The following is a 24,948-nucleotide window of genomic DNA, read 5'->3' as shown; positions in this document are numbered from 1 at the left end:
GTGTACATGTACCACAGCTTTTTTATCCACTCATCTATTGATGGACACTTGGGCTGTTTCCAGATATTAGCTATTGTAAATAGTGCTGCTATGAACATAGGGGTACATATATTCTTTCTGATTGATGTTTCGGATACTTAGGATATCTTCCTAGAAGAGAGATCATTGGGTCAAATGGCAGTTCAATTTTTGATTTTTGAGGTAACACCATATTGTTTTCCATAGTGGCTGCACCAGTCTGCATTCCCACCAGCAGTGTACTAGAGTCCCCTTTTCTCCACACCCTCGCCAACACTTGTTGTTTGATGATTTGTTGATGGCAGCCAATTTGACAGGGGTGAGGTGATACCTCATAGTTGTTTTAATTTGCATCTCTCTAATGATTAGTGACATTAAGCATTTTTTTATATGTCTCTTGGCCATCTGTATGCCTGTTTGGAGAGATGTCTATTTAGATCCTCTGCCCACTTCTTAATTGGATTCTTTGTCTTCCTTCTGTTGAGTTGTATGAGTAGTCTATATATTTTAAAAATCAACCCCTTATCTGATGTATCATTGGCAATTATGCTCTCCCATAGAGTGGGTTGCCTTTCCATTTTGATGATTGTTTCTTTTGCTGTGCAGAAGCTTTTTAGTTTGATGTAGTCCCATGTGTTCATTTTTTCCTTTGTTTCTGTTGCCTTAGGTGATGTATCAGTGAAAATTCTGCTGCATATGATGTCCGAAATTTTTTTGCCTACATTTTCTTCTAGAATTTTTATGGATTCACGGGTCACATTTAAATCTTTTATCCATTTTGAGTTTATTTTTGAGTATGGTGTAAGTTGATGGTACAGTTTCATTTTTTTGCATGTAGTTGTCCAATTTTCCCAATACCGTTTGTTTATTTATTTATTTATTTATTTATTTATTTATTTATTTTTATTTTTTATTTATTTATTTTTTTTATCCTCACCCGGGGACATTTTTCCATTTTTTGTTCAGATAGAGTGGGAGGGAGAGAGCGAGAGAAACATCAATGTGAAAAGGACACATCGAGTGGCTGCCACCCGCACAACCAACCAGGGCCGGGGACAACATGCAAACGAGGTACGTGCCCTTAGCGGGAACCAAACTCAGGTCTCTCTGGACTGAAGCCGACGCTCTAACCGCTGAGCCAAACTGGCCAGGGCATCAACACCATTTATTAAAGAGGCTGTCTTTACTCCACTGTATGCTCTTGCCAACTTTGTCAAATATTAATTGAGCATATTGCCTTGGGTCCATTTCTGGGTTCTCAGTTCTGTTCCACTGGTCTATATGCCTGTTCTTGTGCCAGTACCAGGCTGTTTTGATTACAGTCGCTTTGTAGTATAACCTGATATCTGGTATTGTGATCCCACCTACTTTGTCCTTCTTTTCCAAAATTGCTGTGGCTATTCAGGGTCTTTTTTGGTTCCATATGAACTTTTGAAGTATTTTTTCTGGTTCTGTGAAATATGTCATTGGTATTTTGATGGAGATTGCATTGAACCTATAGATTGCTTTGGGTAATATGGACATTTTGATGATGTTAATTCTTCCAATCCATGAACAAGGTATGTGTTTCCACTTTTTTATATCTTTCTCTATTTCTTTTTTCAATGTTCTGTAGTTTTCTGGTAATAGGTCCTTTACTTCTTTGGTTAGGTTTATTCCTAGTTATCTTAATTTTTTTGCCGTGATGGTAAATGGAATTGTTTCTTCAGTTTCTCTTTCTGTGAGTTCATCATAGGTGCATAAGAATGCTGTCAATTTCTTGATGTTAATTTTGTATCCTGCTACTTTGCCTAATTCATTTATTAAGTCTAGTAGATATATGATGGAGTCTTTAGGGTTTTCTATGTATAATATCATGTCATCTGCAAATACTGACAATTTCACTTCCTCCGTTCCAATTTGGATCTCTTTTATTTTTCTTTATGTCTGATTGCTGTGGCTAAGACTTCTAGTACTATGGTAAATAAGAGTGGCAAAAGTGGACATCCTTGCCTTGTTCCTGTTCTTAAGGAAAATGCTTTTAGTTTTTGCCCATTGAGTATAATGGTGGCTGTAGGTCTTTCATATATGACCTTTATTATGTCTAGATATAATCCCTCTATTCCCACATTGCTGAGCGTTTTTATCAGAAATGGATGCTGGATTTTGTCGAATGCTTTTTAGTGTCTATTGATATGATCATGTGGTTTTCTGTTCTTCATTTTGTTTATGTGGTGTATCACATTTATTTGTGAATATTGTACCAGCCTTACATCCCTGGGACAAATCTCACTTGGTCATGGTGAATAATTTTTTTGATGTATTGCTGGATCCAACTTGCTAGTATTTTGTTCATAATGTTGGCGTCTATGTTCTTCTGGGATATTGGCCTGTAGTTTTCTTTCTTTGTGGTGTCTTTTTTTTGGTTTTGGAATTAGGATTATGCTGGCCTCATAAAACGAGTTTGGAAGTCTTCCTTCTTGAATTTTTTGAAATAGTTTCAGGAGAATGGATGTTAGTTCTTCTTTGAATGTTTGGTAAAACTCCCCCATGGAGCCATCTGGGCCTGGGGGAGTCTTGATTACCTCTTCAATTTCCTTAGTTGTTATTGGTCTGTTCAAGTTTTCTATCTCTTCCTGGTCCAGTTTTGGGGGACTGTGTGTTTCTAGAAATTTGTCCATTTCTCTTAGATTGTCGAAATTGTTGCCATATAGTTGTGCATAGTAGCTATTAATGATCTTTTGTATTTCTGTGGTGTCGGTTGTTACTTCTCTTCTTTCATATCTGATTTTGTGTATTGGGTTCTCTCTCTTTGTTTCTTGGTGAGTCTAGCTAAGGGTCCATCAATCTTGTTTATCTTTTCGAAAAACCAGCTCTTTGTTTCATTGATCCTTTGAATTGTTTCTTTGGTCTCTATGTTGTTTATTTCTGCTCTGATCTTTACTAATTCCTTCCTTCTACTTGCTCTGGGGTTTTCTTTTTGTTTGCTTTCTAATTCTTTAAGTTGTGAGGTTAGACAGTCAATTAGAAATATTTCTTGTTTCTTGAGGTAGGCCTGTAGTGCTATGAACTTCCCTCTCAGAACTGCTTTCGCTGCATCCCATAGATTTTATGTTCTTGTGTGTTCATTTCCATTGGTTTTTAGGAAGTTTTTAATTTCTTCCTTGATTTCCTCGGTAACCCATTCATTGTTTAATAACATGCTATTTAGCCTCCATGTTTTCAAATGTCTTTGCATGTTCTTGTTGCAACTGATTTCTAGTTTCATGCCATTGTGATCTGAGAAGATGCTTGATTAGATTTCAATCTTCTTGAAGTTGTATGGATTTAATTTGTGTCCTATCATGTGGTCTGTCTTTGACAATGTTCCATGTGCACTTGAGAAGAATGTGAATTCTGTAGTTTTGGGGTGTAATTCTCTGTAGATATCTATTAAATCCATTTGGTCTAGTGCTTCATTTAGAGTCTCTGTTTCCTTGCTAATTTTTTGTTTAGAGGATCTATCCAGTGGTGTCAACGGGGTGTTGAAGTTTCCTGCTATGATTGTATTGCTGTCAATTTCTCCTTGGAAGTCCTCCAAAAGATTTTTAATATATTTTGGTGCTCCTATATTGCGTGCATATATGTTTACCAAGGTTATATCTTCCTGTTGGATAGATCCTTTCAATATTATGTAGTGGCCTTCTTTGTCTCTAGTTATGGCCTTCATTTTGAAATCTATTTTATCAGATATGAGTATTGCTACCCCAGCTTTTTTTTCTTTTTTGCTTTCCATTTGTTTGGAGAAATTTTTTCCATGCCTTCACTTTCAACCTATGTGAGTCTTTTGTTACGAGGTGGGTCTCTTGTAACAACATATAGATGAGTCATGCTTTCTTATCCAATCAGCTACTGTGTGTCTTTTTATCGGAGCATTCAGTCCATTTACATTTAAGGTCGTTATTGATATGTGGTTGTTTACTGCCGTTTTTATTTAGTGTGGTTATATTTTTCTTCCTATTTCTTCTACTAATTGCAGTAGTCCATTTAACATTTCTTGCAGTGTTGATTTGGTGCTAATGTATTCCCTTAGCCTTTTTTTTTTTTTTTTTTTTTTGGTTCTGGAAGCTCTTTATTTGACCTTCTATTTTGAATGACAGCCTTGCTGGGTAGAGTAGTCTTGGATTCAGATCCTTGTTTTTCATGACCTTGATTACTTCATGCCATTCCCTTCTTGCCTGTAGTGTTTCTTGTGAGAAGTCAGCTTAGAGCCTTATGCGGTTTCCTTTGTAGGTAACCTGTTGCTTATCTCTTGTTGCTTTTAGGATTCTCTCTTTGTCTTTAATTTTTGGCATTTTAACTACTATGTGTCTTGGGGTAGGCCTGTTTGGGTTCTTCTTACTTGGGGTACTCTGTGCTTCTTAAACTTGAATGCCTTCTTCCTTCACCAAATTAGGGACGTTTTTCTGTCACTATTTGAATATATTCTCTAACCCTTGCTCATTTTCTTCTTCGGGGACTCCTATGATGCAAATATTATCAAGTTTCCAGTTGTCCCACAGTTCTCTTAAGCTGTCTTCCTGTTTTTTAATCGTTTTTTCCTTTTGGTTTTCTGATTGGTTGATTTTTTTTCTACCCTAATTCACTGATCCAGTCCTCACCTTCCTCTACTCTGCTTTTTAGACCTTCCAATGTGTTTTTCATTTCTGATATGTCATTTTTTATCTCTTCTTGGTGGTTTTTAATTTCCAATTGGTTTATTTTCAGCATTTCTATGTCCTTACTTATGCTGTTGAGCTTCCTCAAGATCATGGCTCTGAATTATAGCTCCGTTAACTTGCCTAACTGCTTCACATTGATATCAGCTTTGGTGGAGGTCTCTTGTTCTTTCATTTGGCTTTTGTTTCTGTGTTTTACCATTTTGGCTATCACAGTGGGCTTTGGTGGCTGTCAAGTTTTTCCTGTGGGTGTTGGTGTTGTGCTGTTTGTGGCTCCCTCTCCTGGGTTTAGATGACCAAGGGAGAACCCATGTTAAACACCACTGTCAAGTCTTACTTTCCTGGTTAAAGTTGCTCACCCAGGAAAGGTACTGTTATCCTCTAGCTTTTTGCCTGGAGGCTAGCAGTCGAGGTTACTTGATGAGTTTTGGGTTGTCAGTTGATTGAAAAACTCCCTCAGGTGCTCAGCATAAGGGGATTTCACGAGGGTGGGGCAGATGCTAGTTGTTAATGAGCCTCAATTAGCATTTCAATTTCCCACAGGATGGGGTTGGATCTCTGAGGGAGGGGCTGCTGCCTCTCCCCAGAGCCCTGGGAAGGAGCAAGATGGCTACTGTTCTGTGTACCAGCAACTCGGCAAAATCTCTGAGTGCCCTCCAAATCCCGAGTGTCCCCACACAGTTCCAGTCCAGTCTGCCCTCCCTCTGCCAGAGCCAAGGTGAGTTAGAAGTTTTTTAGCCTCTGTCCTGGCTCTGCGCAGTGGAGCAGCTTGGGAGTTTAACCTGAGGGTGCTGCTCCCAGCAAAGGCCGCTGCTGTCTGTGGGCTCCCAGCCCCCATCTCGTGCCTTTGTAAACCTACTACGATCAACTCAGTGTCCCTGATTATATGGTCCTTGCAAACTGCTCTTCTGTTGCTTTTTCCCGTCAATTTGTCTGTGTTTTAGTTGTAATTCCAGTTTGGTCCTGGGAGACGGCCTGTGTAGCTTCCATTCACTCTGCCACCATTTTGGAAAACCTCCGTTATATTTTTCAATGACCTATACTTTTCTGCCAAAAGGTCCTTTACTTCTTTGGTTAATTCCTGGGTATTTTATTTCAGTTATTTATTTATTTATTTATTTATTTATTTATTTATTTATTTATTTATTTTTATCCTCACCCGAGGACATTTTTCTATATTTGTTCAGATAGAGTGGGAGGAGAGAGAGAAACATCGATGTGAAAGGGACACATCTAGTGGTTGCCACCCACACGACCTAACCAGGGCCGGGGACAAACTGCAACCGAGGTATGTGCCCTTAGCGGGTACCGAACCCGGGTCTCTCCAGACCGCAGGCTGACGCTCTAACTGCTGAGCCAAACTGGCCAGGGCAATTCCTGGGTATTTTAATTTTTTTGCCATAACGGTAAATGGGATTGCTTAGTTTCTCTTTCTGTGAGTTCATTGTTGGTGTATAAAAATGTCATTGATTTCTTTTCCTTTTTTATTTTTTTTTATTTTTGTTACAGCTGTTTCTCCTTTTTACCCATTGACACCTTCCTCCCCCCATCTGCCCTCTCTCCAGTTTTGTTATCCATGTCCATTGGTCATGCATACATGCATATAAGTTCTGTGCTTTATCTCTCTACTCCGCCCCACAATCCCCTCTTCTGGGGATTGTCAATCTGTACCCTACTTCCACGTCTCAGGAACTACCCCGTCCTTCAGACTGTTATGTTCATTATGTTTTACAAATAAGTGAGAACATATGATACTTGTCTTTCTCTGTTTGGCTTGTTGCACTTAGAATAATACTTTCCAGGTCCCTCCATGTTGTCTCAAAGGATAAGAGCTCTTTCTTTCTTAGGGCTGTCCTTGGTTATATGGTCCTGTCCCACTGCTTTTCTGTTGCTTTATTCTGAAGATTTGTCTTTATTTTAGTTGTAATTCCCATTTGGTCCTAGGAGATTGTCTGTGTAGCCTCCATTCACTCTGCCATCATTTTCCTCTCCCGTCATTGATTTCTTTACATTAATTTTGTATCCTGCTACTTTTTCCAAATTGATTTATTAAATCTAGTAGATTTTTGATGGATTCTTAAGGGTTCTCTATGTACAATATCATGTTCTGCAAATGATGACAGATTCACTTACTCCTTTCCAATCTGGATCCCTTTTATTTTTTTTTTCATGTGTAATTGCTGTGGCTAAGACTTCCAGTACTATGTTAAATAAGAATGGTGAAAGTGGGCATCCCTGTCTTGTTCCTTTTCTTAAGGGAAATGCTTTTCGTTTCTGCCCATTGAGTATGATGTTGGCTGTAGGCTTTTCATATATGGCCTTTATTATATTGAGATATGATCTCTCTATTCCCACATTACAGAGCATTCATATCAGAAATGGGTGCTGGATTTTGTCGAATGCTTTTTCAGTATCTATTGATAAGATCATATGGTTTTTATCTTTCATTTTGTTTATGTGATGTATCACATCTGTTGATTTGCGAATATTGTATCATCCTTGCATCCCTAAGATAAATCCCTCTTGGTCATGATAAATAATTTTTTTGATGTATTGCTGGATCCAATTTGCTAATATTTTGTTAAGGATTTTGGCATCTGTGTTCTTCAGTGATATTGGCCTGTAAATGTCTTTCTTTGTAGTGTCTTTATCTGGGTTTGGCATTAGGATTATGCTGGCCTCATAAAATGAGTTTAGAAGTCTTCCATCTTCTTGAATTTTTTGGAATAGTTTGAGGAGAATGGGTGTTAGATCTTCTTTGAATGTTCAGTAAAACTATAAAAATGTTTGCCCATACTCTCTTCTGTGCCTTTTGTGGTTCTGAGTTGAGGTTACCTTGGCATAGGAGTTGGCAAACATTTAACTTTCTTTCTTTCCCAGATGGTTAGTCTTCTATCATAACACCATTTATGAAGTTGTCAGTTCCTTATATTTTAAAATGCATGTGAAGTGGGAGAATAGTTCTTTGGCAATTTTTTTAATCTACGCTCACCCTGCTCCCCTTCATCCTGTTGAACATGTGCCTTAAGATGCAGGCTGTGTTTGAGGACTGGGCCCCATGTAGGATCGGGGTAAAAACTGTTCAGTGGCTGTCTAGGGTGCACTGGGTCTCAACAATTCCAACCCTCGCCACTTTCTTCCCCTTTCCATTCAATGTGTACACTTTCCTAAGACTCTTCAAGAGTGTTTATGCAGATTACCAAGAAAAGTGACTACAGTCCCCCTTTACAGCCTTTCCCCACCAAAGCTTTGTCATCTTCCTTCACAAGAGGATCTAAAACTTGTCCTAACATCTACAACTGTTCTTAACCTCAACACAACCTGCATGCTCACAGTGAATTCTAGGTTCACAGTGCCATTTATCAGCAGAAGAAATGACTGCAGGCCCTGGAGGTTTGAGGGTGTCGCACAGCCTTGGAAGAGAAGGGTGCAGAGACACCCATACAACACTGCTCAACCAGACAAGAGGACTGGCCTTTGCTATGTTCCCCCTAGGCTGTGAAAAATAAAAGTACCTGTGGCTATTCTAGAAGAAAAGAGAGAGCAAGTGGTGACTGCACCTTGTCCCCTGGTGCCCTTTATCTCGCTGACCCTAAAACAAATGATGGGAGGCACTAAAGGGAGCTCTGCAATAATGCTAAGGGGCCTGTCAGGAGTCTGGGGGGATTCAGAGCAGTTTCCACTGCACACTCAGGGACTTCTCTGTGAGACAGCTGCTGGCCAAGGTTTGGGGGAATGTGGTGTGTTGTCTTCTCAACTAGACTGTCAGCTACTCCCTAAGAAAAGGTAGTATGTCTTCTCCACTTTGTGTTCCCAATACCCAGCACAGTACCTGACAGTAAAATAGATTCAGCACATGAATTATGAATGAGTTTAAGTAACAATGTGTTCTTAACAATAGCAATGACTAACATTTAAGAATCAACTTATGCCCTGGCCAGTTTGGCTCAGTGGTTAGAGCGTCGGCCTGCGGTCCGGAGAGACCTGGGTTCGGTTCCCGCTAAGGGCACGTACTTCGGTTGCAGTTTGTCCCCGGCCCTGGTTGGTTGTGCGGGTGGCAGCCACTCGATGTGTCCCTTCACGTCGATGTTTCTCTCTCTCTCTCCTTTCTCTCTCTCATCCCACTCTATCTGTACAAAAAATGGAAAAATATCCTCGGGTGAGGATAAAAAAAAAAAGGAATCAACTTATGACTTACTTATGTTTTTGCATACTGTGTTAAACTGTTTTGTTTAACAGATGAGTGGCTTTGAGTAAAAATGACAAGGACAAGCAAAAGGACAAATTCCTCATGAACACTTTAATATTCTCCATTCAAAATCATAGACTAGTCTCCAAGTGGGAAGTCTGGAGACAGGGATCCCAGAGAGGGCACTGAGCAGGAAAGCTCCAGGGTGAGAGAAAACAGAGGAAATGGGAAAGGGGAGGAAGCCCCAGACAACACCGCCTTCAGCCATCAGAAACTGTAATGCACTCTCCCCCGTCCACTTTCCCTTTTTTTTTTATTATTAATTAATTTATTTTTGTTACAGATGTTTCTCCTTTTTCCCCCCACTGATTCTCCCCTCCTCCTCCCTCCACCCTGTCCCCAGCTTTGTTGTCCATGTTCATTGTTCATGCATACATGCATATAAGTTCTGTGGTTTATCTCTCCCCCACCACCCCCTCTTCTTCGTATTGTCAGTGTGTACCCCACTTCCACATCCACGTCTCTGGGACTACCCCATTCCTCAGACTGTTATGTTCATTATATTCCACAAATAAGTGAGATCATATGATACTTGTCTTTCTGTGTTAGGCTTGTTTTACTTAGGATAATACTTTCCAGGTCCCTCCATGTTGTTTCAAAGGATAAGAGATCTTTCTTTCTTACAGCTGCGTAGTACTCCATTGAGTATATGTACCACTGCTTTTTTATCCATTCATCTACTGATGGACACTTGGGCTGTTTCCAGATCTTGGCTATTGTAAATAGTGCTGCTATGAACATGGGGGTACATACGTTCTCTCTGATTGGTGTTTCAGGCTTCTTAGGGTATATTCCTAGAAGTGGGATCACTGGCTCAAATGGCAGTTCAATTTTTAATTTTTTGAGGTAACACCATATTGTTTTCCATAGTGGCTGCACCAGTCTGCATTCCCACCAGCAGTGTACTAGAGTCCCCTTTTCTCCACACCCTCACCAACACTTGTTGTTTGATCATTTGTTGATGGCAGCCATTGTGACAGGTGTGAGGTGATACTTCATTGTTGTTTTAATTTGCATCTCTCTGATGATTAGTGATGTTGAGCATTTCTTCATATGTCTCTTAGCCGTTTGTATGTCCTGTTTGGAGAGGTGTCTATTTAGTTCCTCTGTCCATTTTTTAATTTGGTTCTTTGTCTTCCTTTTGTTAAGTTGTATGAGCACTCTATATATATTGGAAATTAACCCCTTATCTGATATATCATTGGCAATGATGCCCTCCCATACAGTGGGTTGCCTTTCCATTTTGATAATTGTATCTTCTGCACAGCAAAAGAAACAACCATCAAAATGGAAAGGCAACCTACTGTATGGGAGAACATCATTGCCAATGATACATCAACTAGTTGCCTACTGCACCAGCCCAACCAGGGTAGGAGATCAAACCACAACCAAGGTACGTGCCCTTGACTGGATTTGAGCTTGTGACCCTTTGGTCCAAGGGCTGCTGCTCTAACCACGGAGCCAAACCGGCCAGGGCATGCTTAAGGCATTTTAGAGAGCCTTTACCTCATGGATGTTCAAAAGGAACTTTGCACCTCCCAGTATCATGCAACAGAGCCAAGGTTTTGACTGTCTGTTTTTGTGGCTCTTCAGTGAGGCCCCAAGAAATAAAACTCTCACCCCATGTGCTGAGTGATTTTCAGGGATTACAATTTCTCAACACTTCAGCCACATCTTCATTTAAGAAGAAAAATCTGGCCCTGGCTGGTTTGGCTCAGCAGTTAGAGTGTCGGCCTGCAGTCCAGAGAGACCCGGATTCGGTTCCCACTAAGGGCACGTACCTCGGTTGCAGTTTGTCCCCAGCCCTGGTTGGGTCGTGCGGGTGGCAACCACTCGATGTGTCCCTTTCACGTCAATGTTTCTCTCTCTCTCTCTCTCCCTCCCTCCCTCCCTCCCTCCCACTCTATCTGAACAAAAAAGGGAAAAATGTCCTCAAATGAGGATTAAAAAAAAGAAGAAAAATCTAGTTTGTTATCTAGAAAATACTGTTTTCCCTTCCATAATTCATTGGACAGAACAATTCATACGTGCAGAACAACTTTTCTGGGTTCAGTCACATACCTGCTTTGCTCTGAGGAAACAGAATAAGGGTCACCTGGCTTATACCCTGGCCCTCCCAAGAAGGCTTCACCTGGCCCCTGCTCTGTGACTTGACACCTAAAACAGGATACATTAATTAAACAGACCACTGGGTTTGACCTACCCACCTCCCTTCTGAAGTGCTGAATAAAACATGTTCAGGTGGCCACAGCATTCCACTGTCCAGGCAGGCCAGGAAGCCGTTTTGGTGGTCAGCACTAAGTAAGAGTCTCTCTACAACAGGTCCTCGGTCCAATGGAGACACAGGCAGGTAAGCCCCAGTGGAGCTCACCCCACTGCAGACTGCTTCACCAAGCACCCGCACCCGGCAGAGAAGGAGTCATTTTAAGAGAGTCCCATCTGCAGTCACCAGATTTGTTGCTGAATTCAAGGAGTTCACTGCTTTGGGTGCTCTGTTCAAGACCCAGCACAGCCAGGCTAGTGTGGCTTAGTGGGCTGAGCACTGTCCCATGCCCTGAGAGGCTGCCAGAGTCCAGGCACATGCCTGGGTTGCAGGCTAGATCACTGGTGGGGGGCATGCAGGAGGCAGCCAATTTGTTTTCACATTTACGTTTCTTTCTCTCTCCCTCTCCCTCTCTCTCTTTAAAAATCAATAATAATATATTTTTTTAAAATCCAGTCATGGTCGTCACAAGGTAATTTTATTTACTTATAGCAAGTAAGAGTTAGGGATTCCCATCCAAAGCTCTAGCTCCAACGGAAGGCTGTCTTTAACACTTAGCAAGAATAACATTTAGTAAAAACTGCCCAGACCTTGAGATCCTCGTCCTATCTAAAACAGCCCTCAACACATAACCCCTAAGTACCCAAGGCTTTATCAACCAATTTCTCTTCAAGATTTTGTTTCCTTCCACAGTGCACTACAAGAACCCTATATTCCCCTTCCAGGGCTTCCGCAGGCTGTCCCTTCTGCCTGGCTCTAGTCGGAGGACAAGACCTCACCTGCAGAGCCGCTGGGAGCCCCGCGGAACTACATTTCCCACAGTGCTCCGGGAAAGCTGGGCGCGAAGGCCCAGGGCCTAGAGGGCGGGTTTAGGCGGAGCCTCCTGGGATTTGTAGTCTGGATTGTTCGCTGGCGTGCTGCTGCGGGCCTGCGCTGGCCTTTGTCTGTCTGTGGGCTTGCGCGGCTGTGGTGAGTGAGGCTGCTGGCAGGCCCGGGCGCCCAGGTGAGCCAGGGCCACGCTGGCAGGCCGCCCCCGGGGCCCTCCGCCGCCCCCACGGCCCTGAGCAGGGCAGGCCTGCCCGGCTGCAAGGGCAGCCAGCCGCGAGGGGAGAAGTCTGCAGCTGCAGAGAAGCGTACATCTGGACCGGAGGTGGGGGGTGGGGGCGGTTTTGAGGTCCAGCACGGAGGGGGTGCTTAGGAGGGAGGGAGTCTGCCCAGAGCAGCAGGGGGTCCCCCTGAGCTTGGCTGTGCGGGGAAGGGCGTGTGGAAGACCCCTGGCTCTGGAGTCGCGGGAGGGGGGCAATAGACAGGTGTACCCTGGGCCTGTGGCGAGGGTTTCAGAAGATGGACAGGAGACTTGCAGGCTCTCTAGGGTGGGTATATGGGAGAAAGGACAAAGTGAATTCAGTGGTGTGGAGAAAATCATCACCCCTAGCCAGAATCTCCTAATGCTGAAACTAGCCCCCAGAAGGTTCCAGAGACAGCAAAGTCACCCCTTCTTCTTGTCCTCTCCTTTTGAGGGCTCTCAACTTTAGGCCTTAAATCTTTAGGTACTGTCAGAGACCCCTTCACATTTGGTTCTTTTATTCTCCCAGGGGCTACCTGATATGAAACTGTTATTAACCTGCTTAGTAAGTGAGGAAATGAAGTCAGGGCTGTTAGGTCACTTTTCCAAGGTCATGTGGGGAGTGGGGAGCCAAGGCAGTCCTCCAAGTCTCTCATGCCTAATTCTGAGCTTTTCCAAAGGATAAATAGCCTTTCTGCTAAGAAAAGCAACGTTTGCTAAGATAAAGCCACTTTCTCCAAATTCTCCAGGAAATCAATTCCTCAGACATGTGATCTAGGGAGAGAAAAGTTTTCCTGTATTAATCAAGGAAGTTCTGAGATGCAGCTGAGTTTATTACTTGTTGAAGAGCTCATAGTATGTGGAGAGGCAGAGCTGTAAGTTCTACCCATTTGTTCTGACCAAACTAGTTGCTGGATTCCCCAGGGACAGAGTCCAACCTCGTCCTTCCCACTGACTCTTGGTGAATGTACAGTTGTTGAGCAGTAACACCTTTAACTTCCAAATTAATGTTCTGTAGCGTCCTGACACTCTGATAGGGGATTCCTTTTTAGCTTGTACTCCTACTTGAAGGTGACTCCTCCAACTAAGAGTTTAAAATGCTTCTTTGGTCACTAAAACATGTAGCAGAATGTGCAGTTAACAAGACCAGGTGCTTCAGTTAACAAAGCAAAGAACTGTAGCATCACACTTCTATTTCATTAAACCAGGTGGTCAGCATTTTGATGAGACATATTAGAGGGAAACAAAGGTTATACACTGAACCACTGTATAAAGTGTAAGAATGCAGTAATCAGGATCCTAAAGTAAGAAGAGACTATTCCAAAGGGGGGGGGGGTGTAGAAAAAGATAATACAGGGCAAGAGAATTCCTAGGATCTAGATGTACCAAAGTCTGGCCAAGCCCTGTTCCATTCTGTTCCATGTTATAAAAATTCCCACCAGCTCTTTAGTGCTGAGGAACTAGAGAACTGTCTACTGTAAAGGCACAGGCTTTGCATCCAGAAAATTTTGGATTTGAATCTTTCTTCCACCTTTACTCCTAGTGGCTCTGAGAATTTGGGCAAGTTACTCACCCTAGTTGAAATGCCTTGAGCTCAGTTTTGGAATCCAAAGTAGGTCTTCCTTTTCCAAGTATTGACAAGTATCTACACTTCCCTCAGAACTGGTACTTTCATATTTTGAAGAGTAGGAGAGGGGAAGGTCTGATCTGGAGTCTCCTAAGAATTGTTTAAAGGTAACATATGAAATCTCTTACTCTGTCCTTATAACATAGGGGGAATTGGGGAGGAGAGCCACAGCCATTTCCATTGTAGAACCAATCATGAAGGCTGCATATTGAGTTTTTTAGATTCTGAATTCCTTTGGAGGTTATCCAAATAGCAGATGATTAGATGGGGGAAGGAATTAGAAGATTCTGATCACATGCCAAGGCTAAGGAACAAATAGAGTGCCCGTTATCTTAGAATTGGCAGGAAGAGAGAGAGATATGTGTTCATGTGTTCTCTGCTTTTCCACCTCCTGCTTCTCCCTGGGTTCATTTGTGTGTAGTCATGGTACATTTAAGGACATTTTTCTGTTACATTACAGTTGACTAACATCAGGCCATCCAGAGTTCGTCCATTTACTCGTACCCCAAAGTAGAGCTCCTGTTGACTTTAATCTTTTCACTCATCAATTCTCCTGCCTTTTCTTGTTTTTGTTGTTCTGTTTTGTTTTTGTTTGTTGTTTTCCTCCTCAGGTGCTCAAGAACAGCCTATGGAAGCATCATATGAAGAGGTGGTGATTAAGGTCATACAGCAGGAGTGGATATGTTTGGATTTCCAACAGCTACTCTGCTGGACTGCCATGGAAGATATGCCCAGAATGTAGCATTTTTCAGTGAGTGAGTCAGTTGATCACTGGGATGCTCTCAGTTCACCATATATAGTGTCCCTGTCCTCAGCACTGGTTGGTAGACTGAGGAAGCAGAGGAGACATTCCATTGGTGTAGCTCACCATTCCTGGGGGTCAGAGGAAAAGCCTACAAGTTGGAGTTAGAAATAACAGTAGAAACAGCAAAAAAACAATCCTGATATGGAGATAAACTTGAGGTAGTCTGTCAGAGAATGATTGAGCAGCTTTAAATCTCAGCGCAATCACTGAATAAGGAAGGTTAAGGCAGAGAAATAATGAGAAAATTTCTCTGATGCGAAGGGGAGGGCTCAGGGGTACAAGCCAAAAGCCCTGGTCACAACCTTCTGTCTGTAGAGAGAAAATAGTTCTCTCTTGCAGGATGGTTTAGGGCTCACAGTACAGATTTGTGAGTCAGGAACCCTAGTTTGAATTCCAATCCCACCACTCATGAGCTGTGTAACCGTGGTCACCTCTCTGAACCTTTGTTTCTTCATCTGTAAAATGGGGATGATAGCATCTTCTAAAGGGGCTTTTGTGAAGGTTAAACAAGATCACTGATTCAATAGCCAAGGGTATTGTGCCCCTGGTATGTGTCAGACATGTTGCTGAACACTTAGGTGGAGCACTGAGCACTGGCCTCATGGAGCTTGTAGTCTGGTGGGTGAGTGGAAAAAGTGTCAAATAAAACAAAATATGATGAAAAAGGAAGAAAATAAAATCTCCCTAGGATGACTCCAAGAAAATTGTTAATACGGGGTAGTGATAAATTGGACCCATGTTTAAAGGGCAGTAGAAAGCTCAGATAGAAGGCAATATTGAGAAATACTGTCAGTAGTTGCTTAAGGAGTATCGGAGAATAACTTCCAAACCAAAACTGATTTCCATTCTACCATGGCTTAGTAGACTAAACTGGCATGAATTTTAAAGGGAAAATTCCTTGGATCATATTCTATAGTTGTTAAGTTCTTTAACTTCCTTGAACTGCTGGGTCTTCATCTATAAAATAAGACAATTGGCTCTACCCTGTAGGGTTACAGGGATTAGAGATAACAGGTGTACAGTACCAAGGGTTCTACTACATATTTTCTGACATCTTGGAGCTTACTCCACTGTCAGCAAAACAGACTAGTGCAGAAGTGAATTTCTCATGAAGCTAATGAAATCTAAGTTTCAGGATTCCCCTCTTGCATTGGTCTCTTCAAGGCCCTGCTCCTACTTTTATACTTTTTCCTAATGGATGCTTTAAGCTTTTAAAGCTTTAGGCCCTGCACAACCTGGATCCTCATCTGTTTGAAATCAGATAAAATTTGGGTATGGTACTCTATGTGATCCTATATAGTTTTCTTAATTTTCCTGAGTCTATAAATATTTATGTCTACCTCACAAGATTATTTGGGAGGCTAAATTAAACAAAATATAGAGGCAGTACACTGCTGTGGAGCATGCCTGTGTCGGAATCCCAGCTCTGTGCTTACCTACCTGCACGGCCTCTGACAGCCTCCCTATGCCTTCATTTCTTTATCTGTAGTAATTTCATAGGCTTGTTTTCAGGACTAAATTATCTATGCAAAGTTCACTGTATAATGTCTGGCACATAATAAGCACTCAACAAAGCATTGTTTCTTTTTTCCCTATTCTTCTCACTCAGCATATTGGTGCATCTTACATGACTTCCCTCTCATTTTACCAGATGTGATGACAGAAGCCCACCACAAATATGATCACGCAGAGGCCACAGGATCCACAAGCTGGGATTTCCAGAATTCTTTCAGAAGAGAGAAGCTGGAACAAAAATCCCCAGATTTTAAGACACTACAGGAAGATTCACCTGGAGTGACACAGAGGGTCTATGAGTGCCAGGAATGTGGAAAATCCTTCAGGCAAAAGGGTAGTCTAACGTTACATGAGAGAATCCACACTGGTCAGAAGCCCTTTGAGTGTACCCATTGTGGAAAAAGCTTCAGGGCCAAAGGCAATCTTGTTACACATCAGCGCATACACACAGGAGAAAAGCCTTACCAGTGCAAGGAGTGTGGGAAAAGCTTTAGTCAACGAGGTAGTCTGGCTGTTCACGAAAGACTCCACACTGGACAGAAACCCTACGAGTGTGCTATTTGTCAGAGAAGTTTCAGGAACCAGAGTAACCTTGCTGTTCATAGAAGAGTTCACAGTGGTGAGAAGCCCTATAGATGTGATCAGTGTGGAAAAGCCTTCAGTCAGAAAGGAAGCTTAATTGTTCACATCAGAGTCCACACAGGCCTGAAACCATATGCCTGTGTACAGTGCAGGAAGAGTTTCCATACCAGGGGAAATTGTATCCTGCATGGCAAAATCCACACAGGAGAGACACCATATCTATGTGGCCAATGTGGGAAAAGCTTCACTCAGAGAGGGAGTCTGGCTGTGCACCAGCGAAGCTGCTCACAGAGGCTCACCCTTTGACCACATTCTGCGAAGGGAATTCTCTATGAATTAACAGTACAGAATCTTCTGAGATCAAGCTACCTATCCAATTCTATGGAGTGAATGGAGACTCAGAAAGACCATCATTGGGTAGGGCAAACTGACTTTTCTCCTTTTAAATGAGTATAAAAAATAAATGTCTTGTTTATTATCATTATCTTGTTTGTTTCATAATTTCTGTCAGTTTATTTTTACCTAATTTCCCAAGGTACTTCCATTAATCTACTGCACTCAGAGATTGTTCTGTGTGTAACAGATACAGATTGCAAATTTTTAGTTGACACCAATCAGCCTTAAAAAAAAAAAAAACCTTTTATCAACTCTAAGGTTCTTTTCTTCTCTACATATTCAAACTAATCTTGTTTTGCATTTAAGACTACTGGACAAAAATCATGAGGCAAATCGAACTACTTTATTAATACTCCTATTGAACATTGTATTAGCTGGGTGATACCCCGCAAAAAAAAAAAAAAAACCCTAACAAATCACCTATGTCCATAGCAGAGGTCCTAACCTTCCCTTACAAAAGAAGGTTCCATTTTAAGCCTGGATAGATTTGAAGTCTGTGTGCTGATTCACCTCAATCCTGCAGTGCTGAGATAGCCATAATTTGCCTATAGCCAAAGAGTAGAAAACTACAATTTTTTTATAATCCTGAGCCTATTATCATGCTATTAAACTGACTCCTCCCGGGGACATACACTCCCTTCTTAACAATAGTATTAATATCTCAGGGTTGCGATCACCTAGAAATCACCGAGCCCAGATTTGTAGTCACTAATGAAGGTCCAGTTCTCCAACAATACTATCCTCTTCCTCCAAAAACACACAGAAACGAAGAAATACATAAGTCTAATCCATATATATGTGTGTGTGTATATATATGTGTGTGTGTATACACACACACACACACACCCCTCTAGTGGATGAGAATTGAAAGATAATAGGAAAAAAGGCTTTGAGGGGGAATTTCCTTTTTTATTAAGTCTAACCATCTATATAAGTTTTCATGGTTAATATTTATGTTATCAGTATAATGAATGATAAGTTCCAGTCAAGGTGGCAGAATAGGGAAACACTACTCATCTCAAAATTACAACTAAATTATAGAACAACCACTCTTGAGAACCACCTGAAGACTAGCTGAAACACAATTCCTCTAAGTACATAAAGAAGAAGCAACTTCAACACTTGGAGGAGGGGTGGAGACGTAAAACAGGTTGGTCCCAAACCAACCTGTGGTGGTTAAGGATTGGAAGGGATATCTCAGCTCTGGAGGTCACCACTGAGGAACAAGGGGTTTTAAGCCCACACTGGGCTTCCCAGTCCAGAGCACTAGGTCTAGAAAGAGGATTCCCCACAATTTCTGGCTGTGAAAAGTCAACAGAGACTCCGTTCATGTAAGACTGAGGACTGCTGTAGATTCAGGTTTTCTCTTAAAGGGCCCGAGTAAACACTAGCGGTAGGCTCCAGCAAAGTACCAGGGATATACTTGGAGGAACTAAACCATCTGGCTTCAGGGTGAGGGCTAGTGGGGCAGCTCTCTCTAGGACAGAATTGCTGTCAGGCACCACTGTCCATTGTTGAGACCACCCCACATACAGCCTGAGAGGTGCAAGAGAAAGTGCTAGAAGGCACCATTATTCCTTTGTTGAGATCCCAAATCCACCTGCAGGTGATGCCAGGCACCAAATCTGAGAATTCATCAACCTAGCTAACACAGATCTCTCCATCCTGGTGATTCCAAGACAAAGCCCTACCCAAATCACATATACAAGCCTGAACCAATTTCAGCAGCTTTTCCACACAAGCAGGCAGCCTTAGCCCTAGCTGCAGACATTCCTACAATCTTCCAAAAATCCCCAAAGCCCAACCAAGCAGCAGGTGCCTCAGCATGCCCAGTGCCTCTTGCTAAGCAGCCCCAAGCCCAGCGCAGGTGGCAGCCAGCATCAGACCATAGCATAGCCCCTCCCAGCTACTTCCAAGCCTAGCACAGGAAGCTACCAACCACAAATCACTTTACAGCTCTTACCAGGTGGTCCCGGGCCAGGGAAAAAAAAACAGCCAGACTTAACTTGCACCAGAGCCCCTCCAAAAAGTCCCCAGGGTAGGAAGACAAAGCAGTATGACAAGGAGCAGAGCAGACCATCAAGGAGCAGAGTAGAGCTGTCCCGCCAGAGACCTGGCCCCAGGCATGCCTCACAGCCCTGCTGTTTTCACAGCGTCTCTGTGTCACAAATGAGCTCTTTGCACCCAGTAGCTTCCTTCTGCACGCACCCCAAATTGGGGATTCTTGTTGGCGCTGAACTTGTGCGAAGGACCATCAAGTGCACCATATGAATAGGTGAAAAATGTAAAGAGGGACTTCTGGTTTCAGCCAAGATGGAATGGCCCCCTTTCTCCCAAGTCCTCCCTCCTATAACTAAACAATCCTGGAAAGAGTTCTGACTGCTGAGTGGCATATGACTGATTTCCTTCATTTCTTCAAAGTCTTGGCTCCAAAATTTTCTATTCAAAATTGCAATAGTATCCCTCAATCCCCGGTTCAGCTCTTTCTCCATAACACATATCGCCTTATAACACACTATATACATTTATTTATTAAAGTAATGTACTGTTTGTTTCTCCCACTAGTATTTAACACCCAAAGTGATTTTTCTTTAAGAGTCTTTAACAGTTTCTGGAACACAACAGGGCCTCAAATGTTTGCCAGACTAATGAAATTCAAGAGACAGATGAAGATGCCGAATGGCATGTATCTGGTTCAGAATATTTTTACAGGTAAAGACGAAATTACGGGTAATACTTACGTTCTCTTCCCCCAGTAGCACATTAACAAAATGAAAACACTTTAATGGGTATTCCTAAAATAATTTTTACCCGTTTGTAATTTTAAAAATAACGTGAATGAACTCTTAAAGAACAGTTACAGGCGCTCCGCTGAAATCAGAACCCAGCTGCGCGGCAGGCTGGAAGGGCGGCTGGGAGTCCTGGGACCGCACCGGAAGTGTGGACGGAAGCGGCTGCGACCCGCCCGCGGCTTTCTGGGACTTGTAGTTCAGGGCCCTCCGCCGGCGAGGACGCGGGTCTCAGTCCGGAACCCTGCGCTTCCAGGCACTGGATTCACGTGGGAGGTGCGAGGCGGCTGGCTGCCCGCGCCTCCGGCGGAGAGGCGTCAGGAGGTGGGGAAGTGCGAGTTGGGCGGCAGCGGCGCTGGGCCGCGGAGACCCGACTGCCCGGCTGGGCGGCTGTGGCGGGCGCGCGACCTGGGAGGTGTGGTCGGAGGCTGCACGGGTGTCTGGGCGCTGCGACCGCCGCTGCGGCTCGGAGGGGCCCTCCTCGCCTGAGCTCGGTCTTGGTGGGCCTGGGGGCTTCGTAGTTGGCCTTTCCCGCGCCGGTGACTGGCCTTCTATCAAGGAGGTTTTGGGGGCACATTAGGCAACCGAGAAGGGCTCCTGTGAGGGACTGAGGTTTCTGCCCCCACGGCACTGTCCTCGCGGAAAGGTTGCATCTGAGCTCCTGCACCCCAGAGATGAGTCAGGGCGAGGAAGGCGTCGCGGGCATCCACAATCCCTTACGAGAGGCGACACATCACCCCGAGAGCTCCTGCTGCTCTAACTAGAACTTGGCGGAAAAGGAACACATCTTGGCGCCGGCGGAACGTGCCCTGGGGAGGGGCGCCGGGCCCCTGGGCTCCAGAGCCCGGGGGAGAGGAGAGGAGGTGCCGGGGGAACCGACAGGCACCCAGGAGAGGGTTTTACCCAGTAGCAGAAGCTGAGGGACGTTTCCTCTACAGTCTTGCTGGGCTGACTAGTCCTGCAAGGTGGACTTGATTGTCGCTTTTTTTGTTTTTTGCCAGCTCTAGCTTTCCAGAACTCTGCCCCGAGAGGAGGGAATGACCAAGTGCCAGGTAAGTTGGGGTTTCTTCTCTGAAAATAATGTCTCCCTGAGAATGTAAGTAACCTTTCTTTCTTGGGACAGAGAAAGGACATCCACATTAAGTACCTATCTGATGTCAGGTCCTGTCTTTGTTCTGTGTGTCGCTTTTCTCTTTATTGTCATCCAGTGTGAGACATGGGGTATTGTAAATATGGGTGTAGTAACAATGATACAGTAAGGGCATAAAGCTATCAGATGGTGTTGCCAGGGTCTGCACAGGTCTCTGCTGCCTTTAAATTACACATCAGTTTTCACTGAACTACCCAGCTTCCATGAACGTGGCCCACTCCCAGAGCACTGGGCTCTGCTCTTCATTAAAAGACTCCACACAGCATCTTTGCTTGGTCCTCTCTGTCAAAGCCTCCCTTTTCCTGCCGGACATTCCGCTCACATTGAAAGTCATTCAGAGCTATTACATGGTCAGTCCAGTGCTAAGTGGTCTCAGGAAAACCATCTCACTCCCAGAAATGTTCGTCAACCAGGCTGTATATTAGAATTATTTGTGTTTTCTAAGAATTGAGATTCCTAAGCACCGCCACCCCTAGACCTACTAAAAAGAGAATTTCACTCTTTTTTATCTCATTGAACTTTGTACATCCATAAATTTGCTACATTTATTGTCAGATATTTCTCTACTTGCTTGATGTGAGCATCTCCAAAGTAGGTAAAATGTTCATCTTTAATGCTCTGATTGCTTTGTTTAATTGGTACAATACATTGTTAAATTACCAATTAGCACTTTTTTAAAAACTGATTTCTCATTTGTCTCCATAAAACCATTCCTAGAAAGTTACCTCAAGATTGGCACTTAGAATCAAAGAATGTTTTCAGTGGAAGGGGACAGCCAGCCCACTCTGCCTTGGTGCCGTCCCTCTTACAGAGGAGAGCGCTAATGCTGAAGGAGCGAAGGGAAGCACCGTATCCTTTGTTGCAGAAACAGCAAAGCCAGAAGTAAACCCCATGTTTTTTAACACCAGGCTGCTGCTTCGCTATAACTGAACAGGTCATCACACCAGAAATTAGTTGAACAAAATATCAGGCTGGATTTTAAGGAAAAAAATAATTGGTTCTTAACCAAGACCATCTTTTTGCTTGGCGAATATAGTCCTCACATACGTAGGAAGAGACCACGAACTCCTATAAAAATTGGTTTGTTTAGAAAACCGTAAACTGCCTCACAGTACTGAGAGAGTGCCCTCACTATGCCTTAAAAAGTAACTGAGGACTTCAAAAGAGATTAGCATGAGTAGTACGACCCTGGGTTCTCTGTATTTTCCTTCCTTCTTTTTTACCTGTTTCCAAGTGAAGATTATTTTTTCACTGCTAATGAAGTTGTGGATTGTTAGTAAAATAAATTTTGAGATTCTGTTACATATTAATAACTGTTTGAATTTAAAGAAAGGACTTCATCCCACCAATACTTACTGAGTGTTCTTATTTACTGGACCTTGTCCTTGAGTCTGCTGAAAGGCAGCAGTTTCAATTTAACCCCTGCCTTCCTCTGTGACTTGGATAAGTCACTTCACCATTATGAACCTTAGTTTTCTCATCTGAAAATGAGAGTGTTGAGTTTGATGATCTCGAGGTTTTCTTTTACTTGTAGCATTTGATTATTCTTTTAAATTGAATGTGAATTTATAAATACCATTTAGATTCTGAGTCAGTTGTGCTAGTTCTGAGAATTTAAAGATTAGTTGAGCATGGCTCCTATCTTTTAGAATCTTATAGCCAATTTGGGAGACAGATTTAATAACTATAGTAGAGGTTATGTGCAAGATACTATGAGATGTTAGAGGATGAGGCATCTAACTCATCCTCATGCTTCAGAAAGGAGGTTGTTGATTGTTCTGAAACTGAAAGGAGTTCCAGAATGGATGAGAGAAATTTTAAGTCAGGGCAGAATCAATGTGTAAAGAGCTATTCTAGATAGACTAGAGTATGACGTTTAGATGACTACAGGTAATCCAGTATGACTACAGCTCCCGTCCACCTCCTGCCTTCTGCATTACTGTTTCGTGACCCCTGCAAAGTACATTGTTGGACCCAGCAAGAAAGGCTCTGGAAAGGAAGTGGAAGGCCACGTGATGTATGTAGTTTGGAGGAGTACAACATTTGTTGGAGGAAGGTGGGTTGGTGGGAGGGACAAGAAACTACTGGTCCCATGACCTGCCACCTTGGTTGGCCCTCAGGATACTGAGTTCACTTCCCCAGAGTAAGCATGAGGTCCACCTTGGGGTGACTCATATACTCCACTGATACCAGGGATAATAATATTAATTATTCAGGGTCTTTAGTCCCAACTTTGTCTTGCTTTGCAGGACCACTATTTTATTTTTCTTTTTTCTTTCCCCTATCGCACTGATTCCTTTCATTTGGTCCACTGTCATACCATTTCTCATCTTTGAATTTTCAACCTACTACAAGGTTTATAGTCCATTAACATAACCTTTTCATTCTCAGCACAGACTTCTCCCCATCACTTTGTCTGTGGGATTTTTAAAAATTACTAAATCGGACTATCCGATCTATGGTTAAAAAATGGCAAAACTTGTATTTGAAGACTTGGTAAGAAGTTATTGTGGTTTGGATAAGAAATGAAGGCTTTACCTAGGACAGTGGCAATGAGAATAAAGAAGAAGTAACACTTTGGATAGAGATTTAGGAGACATCATTGACAAGATCTGAAGTTATCTGAATATTGTTGAGGTAGGGAAGGTGTTTTAGACAATCCAGACAACAGGGTGGAAAATGGATAAAATATTAAAGGGGAAAAAGATAACTGGTGGACTTGAATCTCAGAAGGGAAGAAAGAATTTGATCTGAAATGAATAGGAAGAGGTTAGCCTTGGACAGAAAGAAACCTTTTTGCTCTTGAAGTCAAGAAGTCTGGTTGAGAGGAGTGGCTGATCTGGCTGCTTGGTATTCACCTGGCCCTGTTGTGCTAAAGGTACATTTATGTCACTCTTGGACAATGGCCTCCACTTCCACTTCTTCTTTGTCCCACCTTTGTGCAGGGACTTGCAGGCTTCTCTAGCCCAATCTCATCCCTCTTCCTCAGATACAGTGGAGATATGTGACCTTGAGGAGAAACTGCCACTTGCCTCATTATCACCTCCACTGTTGACTAGTAGTCAAATCATTCCTGTTGGGGGTGGAGGGCTGGTTGTCCTCAGTTTCCTGCGGAAGAAGGAGTTGGTGCCCCTTCAGTCTCAGGCCTCAGACATGAGCTCTTCTGAAGGTTACCAGGCACTTCCCTAGCTCAGAGTTGAGTTGTTCCCCTGGGCTTCACTTGGCTCTCAGTTGTTTTGTGTATATTCTATCCTCTGCTTTTCAGCATGTGGCCTGTAGACTGGGGGCAGCTCACAAACAGCTTGTTAACAGTATACAAAGACATTAGTGTTGCCAATGGAAACAGGATTCTTTCTCAGAGTCACAGGATAAGCATTTCAGGGACCTGTGCATAGGAGGACTTGAGCATAGTGGTAAGATTTGTTGGAGCAAAACAAAGGACTGCCCTCAGCTGCCTGACGTTTTATTCACAACCAGGTGGCTCAGGTCCATCTCGCTGCAAAGGAAGTCCTGGGCCTGGTGACCACAAGTGCCCACCGGGAGAGTCAGGACCCAGAACTGCAATGCCATCACCCTGGGCTCTGATAGTCCAGCACAGTCTTTGTTCCCAGCTGCATTTGCCTGTGTGTCATTTCCCCATCTGCACATCTGCTGCCAGGGCCCCAACGCAGCGCTGTGCTCTAGCTCTCACAGCTGCTGAGAGGGAAGAGAACACTTGAATGCACAAACGAACCTCTGACCTTTGTTAAGCTTCCCCTGTATTTCCTTGAGTTTGAGAAAGAATAGGCTTTCTTTCAAACCAGTCATCTTCC

General features: G+C 43.1%; 1 protein-coding gene across 4 annotated transcripts; it reads left to right on the top strand.

The window, feature by feature from the left end:
* The first annotated feature begins 12,115 nt into the window (after nt 1-12,115).
* ZNF32 (zinc finger protein 32) lies at nt 12,116-17,287 on the top strand. 4 transcript variants are annotated; one of them, XM_036265851.1, is made up of 3 exons: nt 12,116-12,209; nt 14,511-14,650; nt 16,356-17,287. In XM_036265851.1, exons 2-3 carry the CDS (start codon nt 14,581-14,583, stop codon nt 17,105-17,107), a joined length of 822 nt encoding a protein of 273 aa, XP_036121744.1. In that variant the 5' UTR covers nt 12,116-12,209; nt 14,511-14,580; the 3' UTR covers nt 17,108-17,287. The 4 variants fall into 4 exon arrangements, with proteins under 4 accessions (XP_036121744.1, XP_036121746.1, XP_036121745.1 ...); XM_036265853.1 differs by having other exon boundaries at nt 14,511-14,654; nt 16,356-17,285; XM_036265852.1 differs by having other exon boundaries at nt 12,117-12,175.
* The last annotated feature ends 7,661 nt before the right edge of the window (nt 17,288-24,948 follow it).

Source organism: Molossus molossus, unplaced genomic scaffold, assembly GCF_014108415.1.
Source record: "Molossus molossus isolate mMolMol1 unplaced genomic scaffold, mMolMol1.p scaffold_m16_p_17, whole genome shotgun sequence".
Taxonomy (NCBI): domain Eukaryota; kingdom Metazoa; phylum Chordata; class Mammalia; order Chiroptera; family Molossidae; genus Molossus; species Molossus molossus.
Note: the sequence above shows the minus strand (reverse complement) of the source record. Positions and strands in the feature narration are given on the sequence as shown.

Coding starts and splice junctions, on each gene's coding strand:
- ZNF32 (XM_036265851.1), top strand. CDS start 14,581: ATGTTTGGATTTCCAACAGCTACTCTGCTGGACTGCCATGGAAGATAT. Junction 14,651..16,355: donor CCAGAATGTAGCATTTTTCA/GTGAGTGAGTCA, acceptor TCATTTTACCAG/ATGTGATGACAGAAGCCCAC.